Source organism: Stegostoma tigrinum, chromosome 1 (assembly GCF_030684315.1).
Source record: "Stegostoma tigrinum isolate sSteTig4 chromosome 1, sSteTig4.hap1, whole genome shotgun sequence".
Lineage (NCBI taxonomy): Eukaryota > Metazoa > Chordata > Chondrichthyes > Orectolobiformes > Stegostomatidae > Stegostoma > Stegostoma tigrinum.
The window spans coordinates 54,532,538-54,547,519 of NC_081354.1; the positions used below are offsets into that span (position 1 = coordinate 54,532,538).

The 14,982-nt window shown below is 37.9% G+C and overlaps 1 protein-coding gene across 4 annotated transcripts in view; it reads right to left on the minus strand.

The window, feature by feature from the left end:
- LOC125452572 (protein transport protein Sec24B) overlaps positions 1 to 14,982 on the minus strand; it is a 116,635-nt gene that overhangs the window by 12,516 nt on the left and 89,137 nt on the right. For all 4 annotated transcript variants that reach the window (XM_059645594.1, XM_059645592.1, XM_059645586.1 and 1 more), the window contains 6 exons: positions 14,902 to 14,957; positions 10,215 to 10,421; positions 7,758 to 7,881; positions 5,379 to 5,537; positions 3,380 to 3,553; positions 1,809 to 1,919 (listed from right to left, as the gene is read on the minus strand). In XM_059645594.1, the coding sequence (XP_059501577.1) occupies positions 1,809 to 1,919; positions 3,380 to 3,553; positions 5,379 to 5,537; positions 7,758 to 7,881; positions 10,215 to 10,421; positions 14,902 to 14,957 (831 nt within the window). The remainder of the gene's footprint in view (positions 1 to 1,808; positions 1,920 to 3,379; positions 3,554 to 5,378; positions 5,538 to 7,757; positions 7,882 to 10,214; positions 10,422 to 14,901; positions 14,958 to 14,982) is intronic.

The following is a 14,982-nucleotide window of genomic DNA, read 5'->3' on the forward strand; positions in this document are numbered from 1 at the left end:
TAGGAGGTTGAGGGGCTACCTTACAAAGACTTATAAAATCATGAGGGGTATAGATAAAGTGAACAGCAAATGTCTTTTCCCTAGGATGGGGGTGTTCAAAACTGGGGGGCCATATTTTTTAAGGTGAGAGCAGAAAGATTTAAAAGGGAACTGAGGGGCAACTTTTTCCAGAGTGATCTGTATGTACAATGAACTGCAAAATATAATAAAAAGTAATAAAGCAAAAGGTAGATGTTGTTAACAGAAAGGGAGTCCAGTTATGCGTATAGCTTCTCTATTTGAAGGCAATCACCTGTGACAAATGAGGTTATGAGGAATCAGACCTTGTGGGGAAAGTTTACGTTCTGTTGGGGCAAGATAGTAGCTCTACATTCAAGAATTTTGTGTATAAATCAAGTGAACAAGCACTTTGGCACTAATTGTGGTCATGTCGACCAAAGATGGAGATCATCGGAACCTCAACCATCAATGCATGCCGTTATAGGATCTTTCTGCTGGACAGTACACAAACATGGACAATGCCAGACTTCCAGACCTTTCAATGGTCTTATTCTTGGATGGTCCATACAAAATTACAGTTACCACCATACATACCAGTTACCAGTGGTGTACCGCAAGGGTCAGTGTTGGGTCCACTGCTGTTTGTCATTTTTATAAATGACCTGGCTGAGGGCGTAGAAGGATGGGTTAGTAAATTTGCAGACGACACTAAGGTCGGTGGAGTTGTGGACAGTGATGAAGGATGCTGTAGGTTGCAGAGAGTCATAGATAAGCTGCAGAGCTGGGCTGAGAGGTGGAGGTGGCAAATGGAGTTTAATGCAGACAAGTGTGAGGTAATGCACTTTGGTAGGAGTAACCGGAAGGCAAAGTACTGGGCTAATGGCAAGATTCTTAGTAGCGTAGATGAGCAGAGAGATCTCAGCGTTCATGTACACAGATCCTTGAAAGTTGCCACCCAGGTTGACAGGGCTGTTAAGAAGGCATACAGTGTTTTAGCTTTTATTAATAGAGGGATCCAGTTCCGGAACCAAGAGGTTATGGTGAAGCTGTACAAAACTCTGGTGCAGCCGCACTTGGAGTATTGCGTACAGTTCTGGTCACCGCATTATAAGAAGGATGTGGAAGCTTTGGAAAGGGTGCAGAGGAGATTTACTAGGATGTTGCCTGATATGGAGGGAAGGTCTTACGAGGAAAGGCTGAGGGACTTGAGGCTGTTTTCATTAGAGAGGTGGTTGAGAGGTGACTTAATTGAAACATATAAAATAATCAGAGGGTTAGATAGGGTGGATAGGGAGAGCTATTTTCCTAGGATGGTGACGGCGAGCACGAGGGGGCATAGCTTTAAATTGAGGGGTGAAAGATATAGGACAGATGTCAGATGTTTCTTTACTCAGAGTAGTAAGGGAATGGAATGCTTTGCCTGCAACGGTAGCAGATTCGTCAACTTTAGGTACATTTAAGTCGTCATTGGATATGCGTATGGACGTAGATGGAAGAGAGTAGGTTAGATAGGCTTGAGATCGGTATGACAGGTCGGTACAACTTCGAGGACAGAAGGGCCTGTATTGTGCTGTAATGTTCTATGTTCTTTGTAAAATTGTGGTGCAGCGTGTCGTCCGCTCACAGTTAACAAATTCAAAATGATGAGGTAAGATTATTGATAAAGAGGACACACCTCAATGGCCAATAGTGTTCCAGTGCAGTTGCAACTAAGTTCACACTTTTCAAGGAGGAACATGGATTCTTGTGTTTTGGTCTCTTCATTCATTGCTTGGACTTTTCCCATTTACATTAGAACATCCACTTACCCATTGTAGCTAAAAGACAAGTAATAGCCTGCACATCTGCTCCCGCATAAACGTCAGCCACAGAGTTCACAACAGGTAGACACAAAGTATGCACTCGAATCCGACGCTCGCCTACAAAAATAAACAAATATTAATGTCACTTGTTTTGAAAATTATTTTCACACAATGAAGTCTTTGAATATATATGCACTTATTTTGTAAGGAACAGAAGCCAGAAGCCTTATTTGTATCCACGTATCTCGTATGAAATAGGAAAAGTAAAAGGGGTACCTTACTGACCTTGCCTCTGGTGGTAGAGACCCTGAGAAAACAGGCCACCTTATTCAGTGGGCCTTTTGGAGGAGACAAGCCAGCAGTAGCTTACTTCTAACAATAACATAGAATATAGGCAAAACTTTGTACCATATTTTAAGACTTATGCAGTACTGCTTTTTAAGCACGTATTTTGGCAGATTTTGACAATTCTTGTTGGCATTTTTCCGAAGTTATTTTGTAACTTCCACTCTTCTACTTTCTGACAGGATTACGTTATGGAATGAAGATCATTATGGTCTGTAGTCACTAGTAATGGCCATAACAGGTAATGTTGATTTATCTGGTTATTGCCAGCATAAATATGGTATTAAAGGTTTATGAATATCAATATGGTCATACAGTTGCAGTATGAAAGATAGCATGGGGTGGAACAGCCCCACTGTACACAAAATTAAAAAGGTGATTAGTGTCACTCTCTGAAAGGATGAAGCAACAATTCAAGAGTAAGTTTAGCTTTGTTTAGCAAAGCCTGAGTCTGAGGGATATTCGGAGTGTACTGGAATAAGTGCCAACTTCAGTCAATAATGGTTAAGTTTGATCTGCCTCAACTGCAACATAATTGGGGACATTGTTGTTGGCCCACCATGTCTCAATTGAGGAACATAACATACAGAACATTGAACCTAACTTACAGCATACAAGAACTTCAAAACTGAGCTTGCATGCTTGTAAAATTGCCCTTAAAAGAATTTCCTTCAAGGGTTAATAGTAACACCATTTGTGAAACCAGTTTTAAAGAAAGTAATGCACTACACCTTCAATAATCATTTGCTCTCAAGACTTATTGATTTGTTAAAACCCGATTCTCAATATTTGACAGTACTCCTCCTTAAAATAACTCAGCTCAAACAGAGTACTCACTTTTCAGATTCACAAAATCTACATGGCATTTGAAAAACATTTTGGAATTTAGCTGACTGTTTGCATTTTTTGGATCACTCAAGATTTACAAAAAACTTGAAATGCATGTTTACTTTTTTGTAACATACTGTACAGTACTTGAGACCCAATTGAAACAACTCTTATCAACTGAGAAGGTAAGATACTTTTTAATATAAGCAAATACCTAAAAGTCTCTATAATTTTAGTTAATCGTAACACACTTACCACTAGATTTTGTACATTTTATTAATAACAAAAACCTTTAGAATGAAATAGCCAAATGTGGAAATAAAGAATCTGGTCTTCTTAAGCTACATTAAGAACTGTGAACATACTACTTTAAAAAAAAACATATATGTAAGACATTCTCCTACCTTTACTTGAAGTGTAAAGCAATGCAGCCTGAAAACATACGATTGATGTATCAATCAGATTTTCATCAATAGACATTTGCACAGTGAATCCTGAATCAGGATTTATGTTGGCAAGGGACAACAGATCAGTGGAACGTACAAAGAAGTTTCCATGGAAAGTATGAATGGAAAGACCTGTGGATAAGAATCATTACCATTTAGGCGCTATAATGCTTTCACTTATATTTGACATATAACAAAACAAATAATTGCAATTATTTTTGAACTACAATTTTTTACAACTGATCAAAACGATTGTACTATCAACCCTGCAATAGTTAGCGGGAAATTGAGAAACAAATTTGTAAGGAGATCTCAGTTATCGGAGAGAATAATAGGGTGGTTACTGTAGGAGATTTTAACTTTCCAAACATAGACCGGGACTGCCATAGTGTTAAAGGCTTGGATGGAGTGGAATTTGTTAAGTGCGTACAAGGTGGTTTTCTGGTCAGTATGTGGATGGACCTATTAGAGAAGGTGTAAAACCTGACCTACTCTTGGCAAATAAGGCAGGGCAGGTGACTGAGGTGTCAGTGGAGGAGAACTTTGGGACCAGTGACCATAATTCTATTAGCTTTAGAACAGTGATGGAGAAGGATAGACTGGATTTAAAAGTTAAAGTTCTACTTTGGAGGAAGGGCAATTTTGACAGTTTTTGGCAGTGTGGGTTGAAGACTGGAAGAATCGTCTAGAAGATTGGAGAAATTCCATGCATTTTGTAAAATAACAAAATAAAATTTCTAAAGTATACAAGAATTATTAAGACATGTGCAGACATCATTTAATATTTTACCTGATCACTGATTTTCTGACAATGTAAAATATCTTCACTATTATATTATCAATGCTCAAATAGGCTTGAATTAGCTACCTTCCGGCTTTGAACTGTACAGCTACCAAACGAGCTAAGCTAACACATACAACACAAATCATTAGGAATCCACATAGATACCAGAATTCATTTATATTTCAGCCCAAAATGTATTCCAGTCATGTGTGAAAAATTTCAGATTAGGATACACTGCCTTTTATGATAATGCTCCTTCTCCTCTGGAAAGTGATCAAGAGGCCGGATAGTCTTGTAATCTTCTACTACCCCCATTTCCTGTGGCTCAGAATCTCACTTCCAGCTGGGGAATCTTCTAGTTTACCCCTCGTTCCATTGAGTTCTGGTGCCAAGGGGCTACCTCAATCAGCAGCACTCTTCATTGTGTTGAAGCTTGTGGATCCACTCAAAAGATTTGAGCTCACAAATCTAGGGTGAGATTTCAGCTCAGCACTGAAGTGCTGCACAGTCAAAATCGCTGTCTTTCGATTGAAATGTTAAATCGAGGAGCCATTTATTCTCACACTTCGCTGGCTTGCTTTCTTTTAAAACTTTCCTCCATTTTCCATATCGAACTTGATTCTCTACTGAATTATGGACTGTTTAGCTGGCTACAACATGATACTCACTAACTCTACAGCATAGATTTAATCCCTGTACTGGATGAGGTGGTTTACTAAGGCCTGCATTCTCACCTTGCCCCATACTCTATTTGAAGTGGTACCCCTCAAGCTATGTAATAATTTGTCTCCCTCTAATATGAGATGTGCCTCCTGGGCTTTTGTAGATTATGGCAACGGCTATTTAGATCTGTTTTCTGATAACATGGCACTATCTTGAAGGAGGAGAGTTTGTCCTGTCCCACAATCAACATGTATAGATTATATATTTATTCTTGTATTGCCTTTTTTAAAAAAAACTCATTGCATACAAAATAGTTAAGAGTTTTGTAATAATAAAGTTAAAATATTTTGATTGTATAGTTAATTACATTGTGATCATGGAAGGCATTATGGAAATGCAAATCTTTTGTTTTTTAAAGCGCAAAGCAAAATATGCTTGTACAGCCCTGTTTAACAAGTAAATGTACAGACTATAAAACTTTCAAAAGATGCATACAGAGTGAAATATTACCTTTAGTACAACGTATCCTCATGACCGCCTCAAATCCAATTTTCCTAATGAGATACCGTTTGAGGTCTTTCTGAAACTTCTCCACCTGAGCAGGATTGTGAACGTGATGGAATGATGGATAATAGAAGACCGATCCAGCAGAGTATTTTGACATACAAGCTGTGAAAACACCACATTTATCATAAAGTAGGTTTAAATTTTGCCAACAGTCACTTGTTACAAAATGTGCGAAGTCTTTTGCAAGTACAATCATTCGGTGAGAAGTCAATTACTGTAAGTGTTCTGACGTAATGGACATTAGGGTGTGCATGTGATAATAGCAAATATTTCTGAAAGACATAGTAAAATAATAACAACTCATTAAACGAGTCAGAAATTAAGTCATGCAATTTCTTTAGTTGTATAAAGATTTCTTTGCAATTTTTGTTTTAACTTTAGTTAATTATTTCAAGTCTTCATTATGATTTTTATTTCTCCTCCATAATTCTTCTATAGTTCAACTGAAGTTCTTGTTTCCTTGTCTTTATACTTTGTGTGTTTATCTTTGTTCTTTTTAATTCAGGGCTTTTTATCTTTATTCTTTCATGGGGCACGGATACTGGTGATGTATGTTGCCCATCCCTAACTGCCTTTAAACAGAGTAACCAAGTAGGCCATTGCAGAGGGCAGTTCGGAGTCAGCCACATTGTTGTGGGTCTGGAGTCATGTGTAGCCGGGCTGGGGAAGGATGGTCAATTAATTTACATAAAAAAGGACCTCAGCAAACTAGGGAGGTTCTTACAACAATTGATGACAGTTGTCATGGTCACTGTTACAGGCACAATGTTTATTAATTTAATAACTATTTTATTAAGCCCTTAATTTTCAGGTGCCAGAGCATTAGCCTGGGGTCCCCAGATTATGACAGTACCACTACACTACTGTCTCCACATGATGAATGATAGAGAGAAGATTTACCTTTTCAGCAAATAGCGATGTTTATGCACGATTACATTTAGAATATAAAAGATCTGTACATTAGCAGTGTTATTAGGTCATCATAAAATACATAATCCTTCCCATAAACCACATATAACACAGGGCACCTTAAAGCTGAGGGCTGCTACAAGAAAAGAAAGTCATTTTAAACACCAGAGCTTATGAAGAGTTTTTTATGGTCATCAAGGAAAGGCTGATAAGTTGAATAAATCATTTATTGATTTCTTGAAATATGATATTACACCTCAAAGAGTAAAGGATTTCCTTACTGCATGCAAATCTACAGCAATCAAGCAAACAAGACCTGTAGAAAATGCTAAGGCTCCTCAAATCTAAAATCTCTTGCAAACAAATTCTTCCACAATTTTCTATCAAATTAGTTTGTTCAGGTGCAGTGTCTGATTCATAGTGTACTCAAGGCAAAGGACATAACAAATAGCAAGTTATCAGGATAAAGAATAATTAAGATTTATAGTGCTTTATTTGACAGTCATTTTACTTTAAAACTCCAATCTGTAACTTAACTTGGTCCTGTGTCTCTTCATGTTTGTATATTAATTTATAATATCAATTTATTTTTAAATTATAAAAAAATCATAATTTTTACTTACAAAAATGAAAACAGCAATTCCTGATTGGAAATAAATTTTACAAATACTGGATTACACAAACGCCACACAACCTGCATTGAATCAATTAACATTCTGTGCAGGCCTTAACATTTGGGTTTCACCAGCTCCCCAAAGTGACATTCGGTTTATAATATGTCTGGTCAAACAGTAAGAATACTTAACATAAAGTAGTTCCCTCATTGGGTCCTTATCAAATAATGCACAAGGAACAGAAGTGCATTCCAGTTTTTCAACTTGTTTTGAGTGGCAGGCTCAGTCAAAGAGTTAACGTTTCTGATTGAGTGACCTTTCCTCTGAACTGAGGAAGGGTATTTTGACGTGAAGTGTTAACTCTGATTTCTCTCCATAGATGCTGCCAGACCTGCTGAGCTCTACCAACAATTTCTGTTTTTGTTTCTGATTTACAGCATCCGCAGTTCTTTTGGTTTCTTTTCTATGAAAAAAGTTTTAAATTGTAACAAATTTATTGACTTCTGCTGAATTCAGTTTTGGCATGCAGTCTCAAGGGTTCATCGATAAATTAACTTCTCAAATTGTTTTTCACATCAACTTGCATTTTTGCATTTTAAACAGCTGTACATAACTACTACGTGATTACTTCAACTGTAATATACAGTACAGTCCAATCACTTGTTTCAGGGCCTATGATCATACAACTAATTTAAAACAAAACTATTAAACCTCAAGTTCAAAAGAACAGTGTTTCTTTTATTCACTTGTCAGGAATATTATAGAAGTAACATAAAGAAAACGAAAAATGCTTTCTTACCAAGTGACGCCAGGTCAGTATACTGTCCACTCAGTAAAAATAGATCTACCGCCACCTGCTGGCCTGAGCAGTCCAAAGCAAACTTCTTATAAAAGTCTGTGGCTGGAGCAAGGTGTTGCACACCCTTAATTGAAATTAAACAGTTAGAATTTCAGAGATTTAGGATTTTGTCATTAAACCGAAAATTGGAAACAATATTCGAAAATAATATTACCTGCCTGGATGTGTTATTTTCCAACTCATCCTTCTGAATATTGATTATTAAAATGGGAAAAAACTAGGATTGTTTTGTTAAAAGCTCTTGTTTCACATGGCTTCCACCTCGCCTATCACTCAGGTCACATCACTGTTCGAACACAAACTCTTTGTGAGGATTCAAATCTTCCTTGTTTATTGATTTTTGAGAACTGTCCCAAAGTTCGAAGTGGATTGCCTGAACCACAGCAGGGCCAGCCGCAATTCCTGAAGTTGGAGTTCAAACTCTTATCGGTTATAATTAGGCAGCTACAGTGACTCATCAGTCAAAAAATAAATAATTATGAGGAAATGTATTTGGTCCACCTTAGTTTATATGGCCAGATAAATCGCACACGTTTCGCTCTGGCTGTTCCCCAATAAAGTCCTGCACCTACGCTCCTGAATTACAGCATGCAATTGTTCTCTGTATAATTCAGAGTGTTTCAGCTCTACTATCCCATGTGTTTATCCCTATGTAAAGATGGTGGGTAAACCAGGTCCCTGCTCTCAGTTTATCTGAAACAACTTTCCACTTTTAATTTTCAGTTCTGTTTACTCGTGCAGCCTACTTAAAATTAGACCTGGGTTAAAATGCTTGTTGTGGTGGAATATTGATCATGTTGAACACCACTATCAGAGCTCATGAGGAGTTTTACCAAGATCAGCAAGGAAAGATTGATAAGTTGAATAAATTTAGATCACAAGTGAGGAGGAACAGTGTGAGACTTGTACATTAAGCAGAAAGTTGTCAGGACTTGGATTCAGTCAAGATAAACTGACTTAACAGTTTAGGGACAAAAGGGAAGAAAAGTGGGAGTGGATTCTTCTCACAGCATCAGGGGCAGAGGGTTTCTTTGCTGAAGTAACATCCCCTGGAGGCATCAGCAATGTAAGCCAGAACGAGGCACCAGCAACTTTGACATGGTGGGCCCAACACTGACTTTAGGTCCTGTTTGGGACCCAGCAATTTCAGTAGCAGCTGCATTGCTGAGATCAGCACAGTGCAGACTCAAGGCGGCAGCAACAATGTTGGTGGAGGCAACATGGCACTGAAGAACGGAGACACGGTTCCAACAGTGACTGGTCCCGGTTATCTGACAGCAAAGGTGACAGCGTTCTGGCTGAGGTGGCATGTGGGGTCTCTCTGCACCTGAATGTTTGCAGATTGGGGGATGGACTTTGTGGCTTTGTTTTTCTGGCAGTGAGGACTCATGGGAGAGGCAGGGGAGTGATCTGGACATTTCCTTTCCTCTTGGCTATTTCTTTTATTTCTGCTTCTGTTTTTAATCATCTCCTTTGTATTCTAAGATGGTATCGGAGATTGGCAACTTTTATACTTGTCACTGTACTCAAGTATACTTGACAAAAAAAAGGTGAAATCTAATTCTAAATATTGGCTGATATACATTAAATATTCTTCTGTCATTAGTCTATAAAATGCACTGAGGAAAAATTAAAGTCACGTAAGGTTTAATGTATAAAAGTCACATTCAATTATATGCTTGCCATTTTCATGCATATAAAATGAGACTTGGAATTTGTTTTAAGCCAACAGAGAAAGCAGGGCAGGTAAAGCAAATTCTCTAGCAGTTGACAACATATTACTGTGTTAACTCTAGTCAGTGCAGCAAACTCCTTCTTCAGCAAACAGATGGCTAGTACAGGTAAAATGAGTGACAGCCAAGATTGGTGTTCCTGTGGAAGTCAAGCACAGCCATTGCAAAAATGCTGGTTTTAATCAGAAAACAAAAAGTTCTTTACTTCCAGGTTACCAGCAGCAATGCTTGGGTGACTGACTGATCGTTTCAATCACAAATAATGGAACAATTAAAATACCTACGGGCCATTAACACTGAGCATGTGCACCCTTGCCTACAGCATATAGACTACAAGTTAGCCTGTGCCTGCACATCGATGTTTAATACAGAAAATATTTCCACAATATGTAATCATTCAAGAGCACAGTATCACGCCATTCAGATTGGAGCAATAACTCCTGAGGAATAATTCCAACTGGAATTGGCAACCTCGCTGCCAAAGGATAACTGTTTCTATTTCCCATCTAATTACATGTCTATTCTTTTTGATTGCTCTAAGACATCAAAGATTCCAGAGGTTACTCACAGCTGATGAAGCCCAAAAACAGAGGTGTACAGTGATGCACAATCATCTAAATGTTGAAATAAAACTCTTTTCGATTTGAAATCAAAGACCAATTACCTTTGTGGTGGATCTCTGATTAGGGTCTTCCCTTGATAGAAGGCAACCAACACCTATGGATGGCAGCTGTGTTTGGAATACAGATATGCGCCCCCCTGTTGCAGACATAAGTTTAAATGCAGCCTGCAAAGCTGGGCCCAACGCACTATGGGTCTCTCTTGTGTTGGTGAACATTGTCGGCAATACTTTCAGTAAATCTTTAATAAGCTACAAATAAATCAAAATACAATTAGTATTTCTCGGTATGAAAACAAACATTTTATATAGCTTGCTGAGAAAGGTTTAGCCAGGATTTTCAGCATTCCTTAGTACTATCCACATGACACTAAAACATTACGGGAATTCTACAATGAAGAAACCTGACAATGTATTTGTGATTTTTCTGTACATTTTGTGCATAACTAAAGGGGATGTTCAATAAATTACAACATCACTTCAAGATAATTCTGTTGGGACGGTGGATTACTGAGCAAATTCCCTCAACAACAAAAATGGGTCAGAATGTTTCATGAACTAAAAAAAAACACAAGGTGAGGAATACCATGCTGTGTCAACATGCTATTGGACAGGAGGCAAGGGAAAAGCAGCGGGTTTGGATATGCCAGATGATGCCTTCATCACAACAAGAAGTCATCAAACACGAACACAAAGATACGGAACCAATAAAACAGCTGCCTCCAATAGTAATTACACACAGGGGAAATAAAACTGCATTTTTTTCATTTTTGTTTTTTGTTCTGCTGAAAGAATGACTTTTTTTCTGCATAGACCCCCTTAAGTATCGAGTTAGTCCCTTTAGTGCCTTCACAGAATTTACTGCATCAGTCCTTTTGTCAGTACAGAAGACAACATTGATTTATTGACACTTTAAAAGAAATTATTGTTTTGTGTATGTATCAAAATAATCCCAATGGACAGTGTTAAACAATTTTGTTATGCGTAATGGGGATATTTTCTTTCATATAAGCTCAGACTGTAGAAATATATTAAGTGGTCCCTTGGTAGATCAGTAAGTTTAACCAGTGAGTAGCTGAACCATACAGATCAAGTTAACACGGTGTGAAGCTGGATGAACACAGCAGGCCAAACAGCATCAGAGGAGCAGGAAAGCTTGACGTTTCGGGTTGGGACTCTTCTTCGGGACCGGACCTGAAACATCAAGCTTTCCTGCTCCTCTGATGCTGCTTGGCCTGCTGTGTTCATTCAGTTTCACACCGTGTTATCTTAGATTCTCCAGCACCGGCAGTTCCTACTATCTCTCATACGGATCAAGTTGTCTGATTTAAGATGTGCACTGGTAGAAGCGGTAATCTTGGGTCATAAGTGGAAGGAAGAGAACTAGAGACATTTGGTTCCCGATCTGTGCCCTATGTTGGAAGGGAGCACATATGATTAACAGGCGAAGACAGAATGAAAAAGTTGCACCGTCATTGCCACTCTCACTTTCAACAGTTATTTGAATTAAGACGAGAGAACTGCATGTTAAGGGCCAAGGAGAACGGGAACACATTTTATCAAATTGCAAATACTCAAGAAATAGTATGGTGGCCACAGGGGCAATTCCAGGTACTAATTTTTAATCCACGATCGCTAGGCTACACATTAACATGCTGCAATCATTGACTTTTTTTCGTGTCCACACAAGTACAATGCTTTTCAATTTGTTGCAAATCTTCCCTTGTAATGTTCGTCAAATAACCAAACATTTGTGTACAATCTCAGTAAAGTTATGTTATGTTAAGCAATGTGATCAATATAATACAATTTGCACAGTCCATTTCTAAACAGTTCTAAAAATTTGGAGTGAGGAATAATTTTGTTACTAACACTTCTATGCCTAACGTTTTATTAACCAATACATTCATTGGATGTCAGCTTTAAATTACACGTGAAATTCTTTTTAAATTTAATCTTTGCTGTTTTCATTGTTTATTTGAATTATTTTCCTTTTGAAAGTCTGTGTAATTAAGACTTGAAAATGGCAAACATTTTGAAATACAAATAGTATATGATTTTATTTCAGTTTTGTAGTCCAATTACCATTCTCTGTCAACTGTAGAAATCCCTACTGCAAACACCACAGACAGTGGATTTCTAACACAACTTATAAAGTAGGAAGCAGCATTGAAATATCATACTTCCCTGCTTCCATCAATTTAACTCCTTTGAAGAAATTTAAGGAAACAATATATTTAACAATATCCTAGTCAGGTACATGTTTACAACAAAAAGATGCAAATGATTAGCAAGGACCAGACCACTTATTAACAAAACCATAACAGCAGTGAATTGAGGGGAATGTAGGTTAGGTTATTTTTGGATAAGGTTTATTCCACGGCACAACATCATGGGCCGAAGGGCCTGTACTGTGCTGTACTTTACTGTGTTCTATGTTCTATATCAATTAGGCTACGGTACAGACAATTGGTTTTCTAAATTTCAAACAGCAACCAATGTATCTGAGCAGTCAAGCATCACTCTTACTGTGTCAGCTAGAGAGGTTCTAATGCTAAAGCACATGAAAATAGACAACTCTAGATAGAAATTTAGTACCCTAGAAAATCCAGTTTGAATGACACACACGCACACGCTTTAGGTTCAATCGTTCTTTTGTTGTGCAAGGGACTGCAAATTAAACATGCAATTTAGAAGCACAACAAAATACATGAACCAGTTAAATGCATTCTATGGGAAATACAAGATACCACAAGGAGTTCTGGTCAATAAGCATCTCCAATATCTGACTTCTTAGCTGTACTGCATGATAACTGAAAAAGAGGGAAGACCACTGGCCAAAGAACACAAACAAGGTAAACTTGTTTCCCCATCTAAAATCTGGTTCAGGTGGTTAAGGCCATCTACAATATTTGTTTTATCAGTGGGTTCTAGCTGACATTCATTTCCTCACCAGGGCATGAGGCAGTTCAGATTTGAACCCAACCCTCTTACTTATTTTAATGGATGTTGGATCAGGGATAGGCAGCCAATTTGCTCTTAAAAGGCAAATTAAAATAATTTTAACGAGGCTGCATACCTGCAAGTCCTACTTACAAGTGTTGTCAGCCAGATTAGAGGAAAGCAGCAACGGAAACCTACCAGATAAGAGGACGACTATCCTTTACAGAAATTCATAAGCCAGGAGTAGAAAATCTTACATTAGCCCACTAAGCTACCTTTGTAAGCCCAGAAATGCAATTTTATTTTCTGCCACCCTCCCTCAGAATTTTATCTAAACTGTTGCCACCATAATCTTCTGTGACAGCCAGGATTATCGAACTACAGAGTTTCTTGGTAAGTATCAAAAGCTTATCTCTTGGTAAGAGCAGGGATTTCCCAATGGTGTCATCGGGCATGAACGAAACACACACAGCCTCCTTTTGAGGCGTCAACTCAGATGGTTCTTCCTTCTCTTATAGACTTCTGTAATGTCTAAATTTTTTAGAATGAAGTATCATAACGTAGCTCTGGAAGAGTTTGACAACGTGCATAATTTACCATTTGATTTCAGCATTGGTACAGTCAAATGCATTAATGCCTTGTACCTGAGGGAAACAATTTGCTTCTCTGAAGTCTATGTAGGTGGGTGTATGGTAAAACAGTGCTTAATTTATCTCTAATGCACTGATTACAACCCTTGAAATATTAATTACCGGTGTCAAAAAGAACCCTGGAGGATAAAACTGGAGGCAAGATGGAAGATGGTAGATATTCCTTCTCATTGTATGGACACAATGCAGCATCTACATTCCTTGCTCACGAGACAGCTCCGTGTTATCCTGCATCATGTAAGAATTAGAAGCTGCTGTACGTTCTATGGAACTGTAAAGTCCATGAAATTGTCTTGACAGCCAATGTTAGGCGGAAGCTTTGAAACAGTATCTCCCTTAATACAACAAGCTCACAGTCAGTGAGGAGTTAATTTAATTTCATAACATTGCCATTCCAAGAAAAATGCACAAACTTTTAATTTCTCTTCAGGTATTTAAGAAGTGTTAAAAACAAATGAGATTTACTTTTCAAAGACATATTGAGAGTAAAATTGAAGTAGTAACAAAAAGACCGAACCTTTACCAATATCCTATTTGTTGATATATTATACAACTAAAAAGAGAAAAATAAATATTTGAATTTACATACTGCCCTCTACTGAAACATCTCAAAGTGCACAGACACAGTTACTTTCATAGAGCACTGAATGCAGGCAAATAGAGAAGCCACTTTGCAACGTTTACAACCTACCATCAGTGGTGACCAGTTAACCTACTTGTTTTCGACGAAGGAAAAGTATCAGAATTCTTTTCTCCCTCTTTTGAAATGTATCCGGGAACTTTTACAATAATCTCCCAATCAGAATAGGGAAGTGTTTGGCTTATCTAAAGGATTGCAGGGCAGGATTCTGTTCCTCTTAATATTTCACCAAAATGCCAGCCAAATGTTACTAACTCAAGCCCAGCTTTGGATTTTAAACGACATCCTGCAGCATTAAGACCTTCATCAACTGATTTAAGTTGACACATGTCTGCTCCCACTTTATTAATCTTTCCCCATGGTGGAAAATAGTTTTCAGTAAAGCAGCAGCTTGGCATTAGTGAAATTGACAGAACATGCTTAGAAAATTACAACCACAGCATTCACGGCTTCTTTTAAACAATGGAAGGATCAAAAGTTCTCTTTTCCCTTTGCCTACCTCCTTACTTTCATGTAAGTTTACCATCAAGCTGTCAGGAGTAGGCAGGAAGATATCTGTAGAAGAAAGCTTTTATCAATT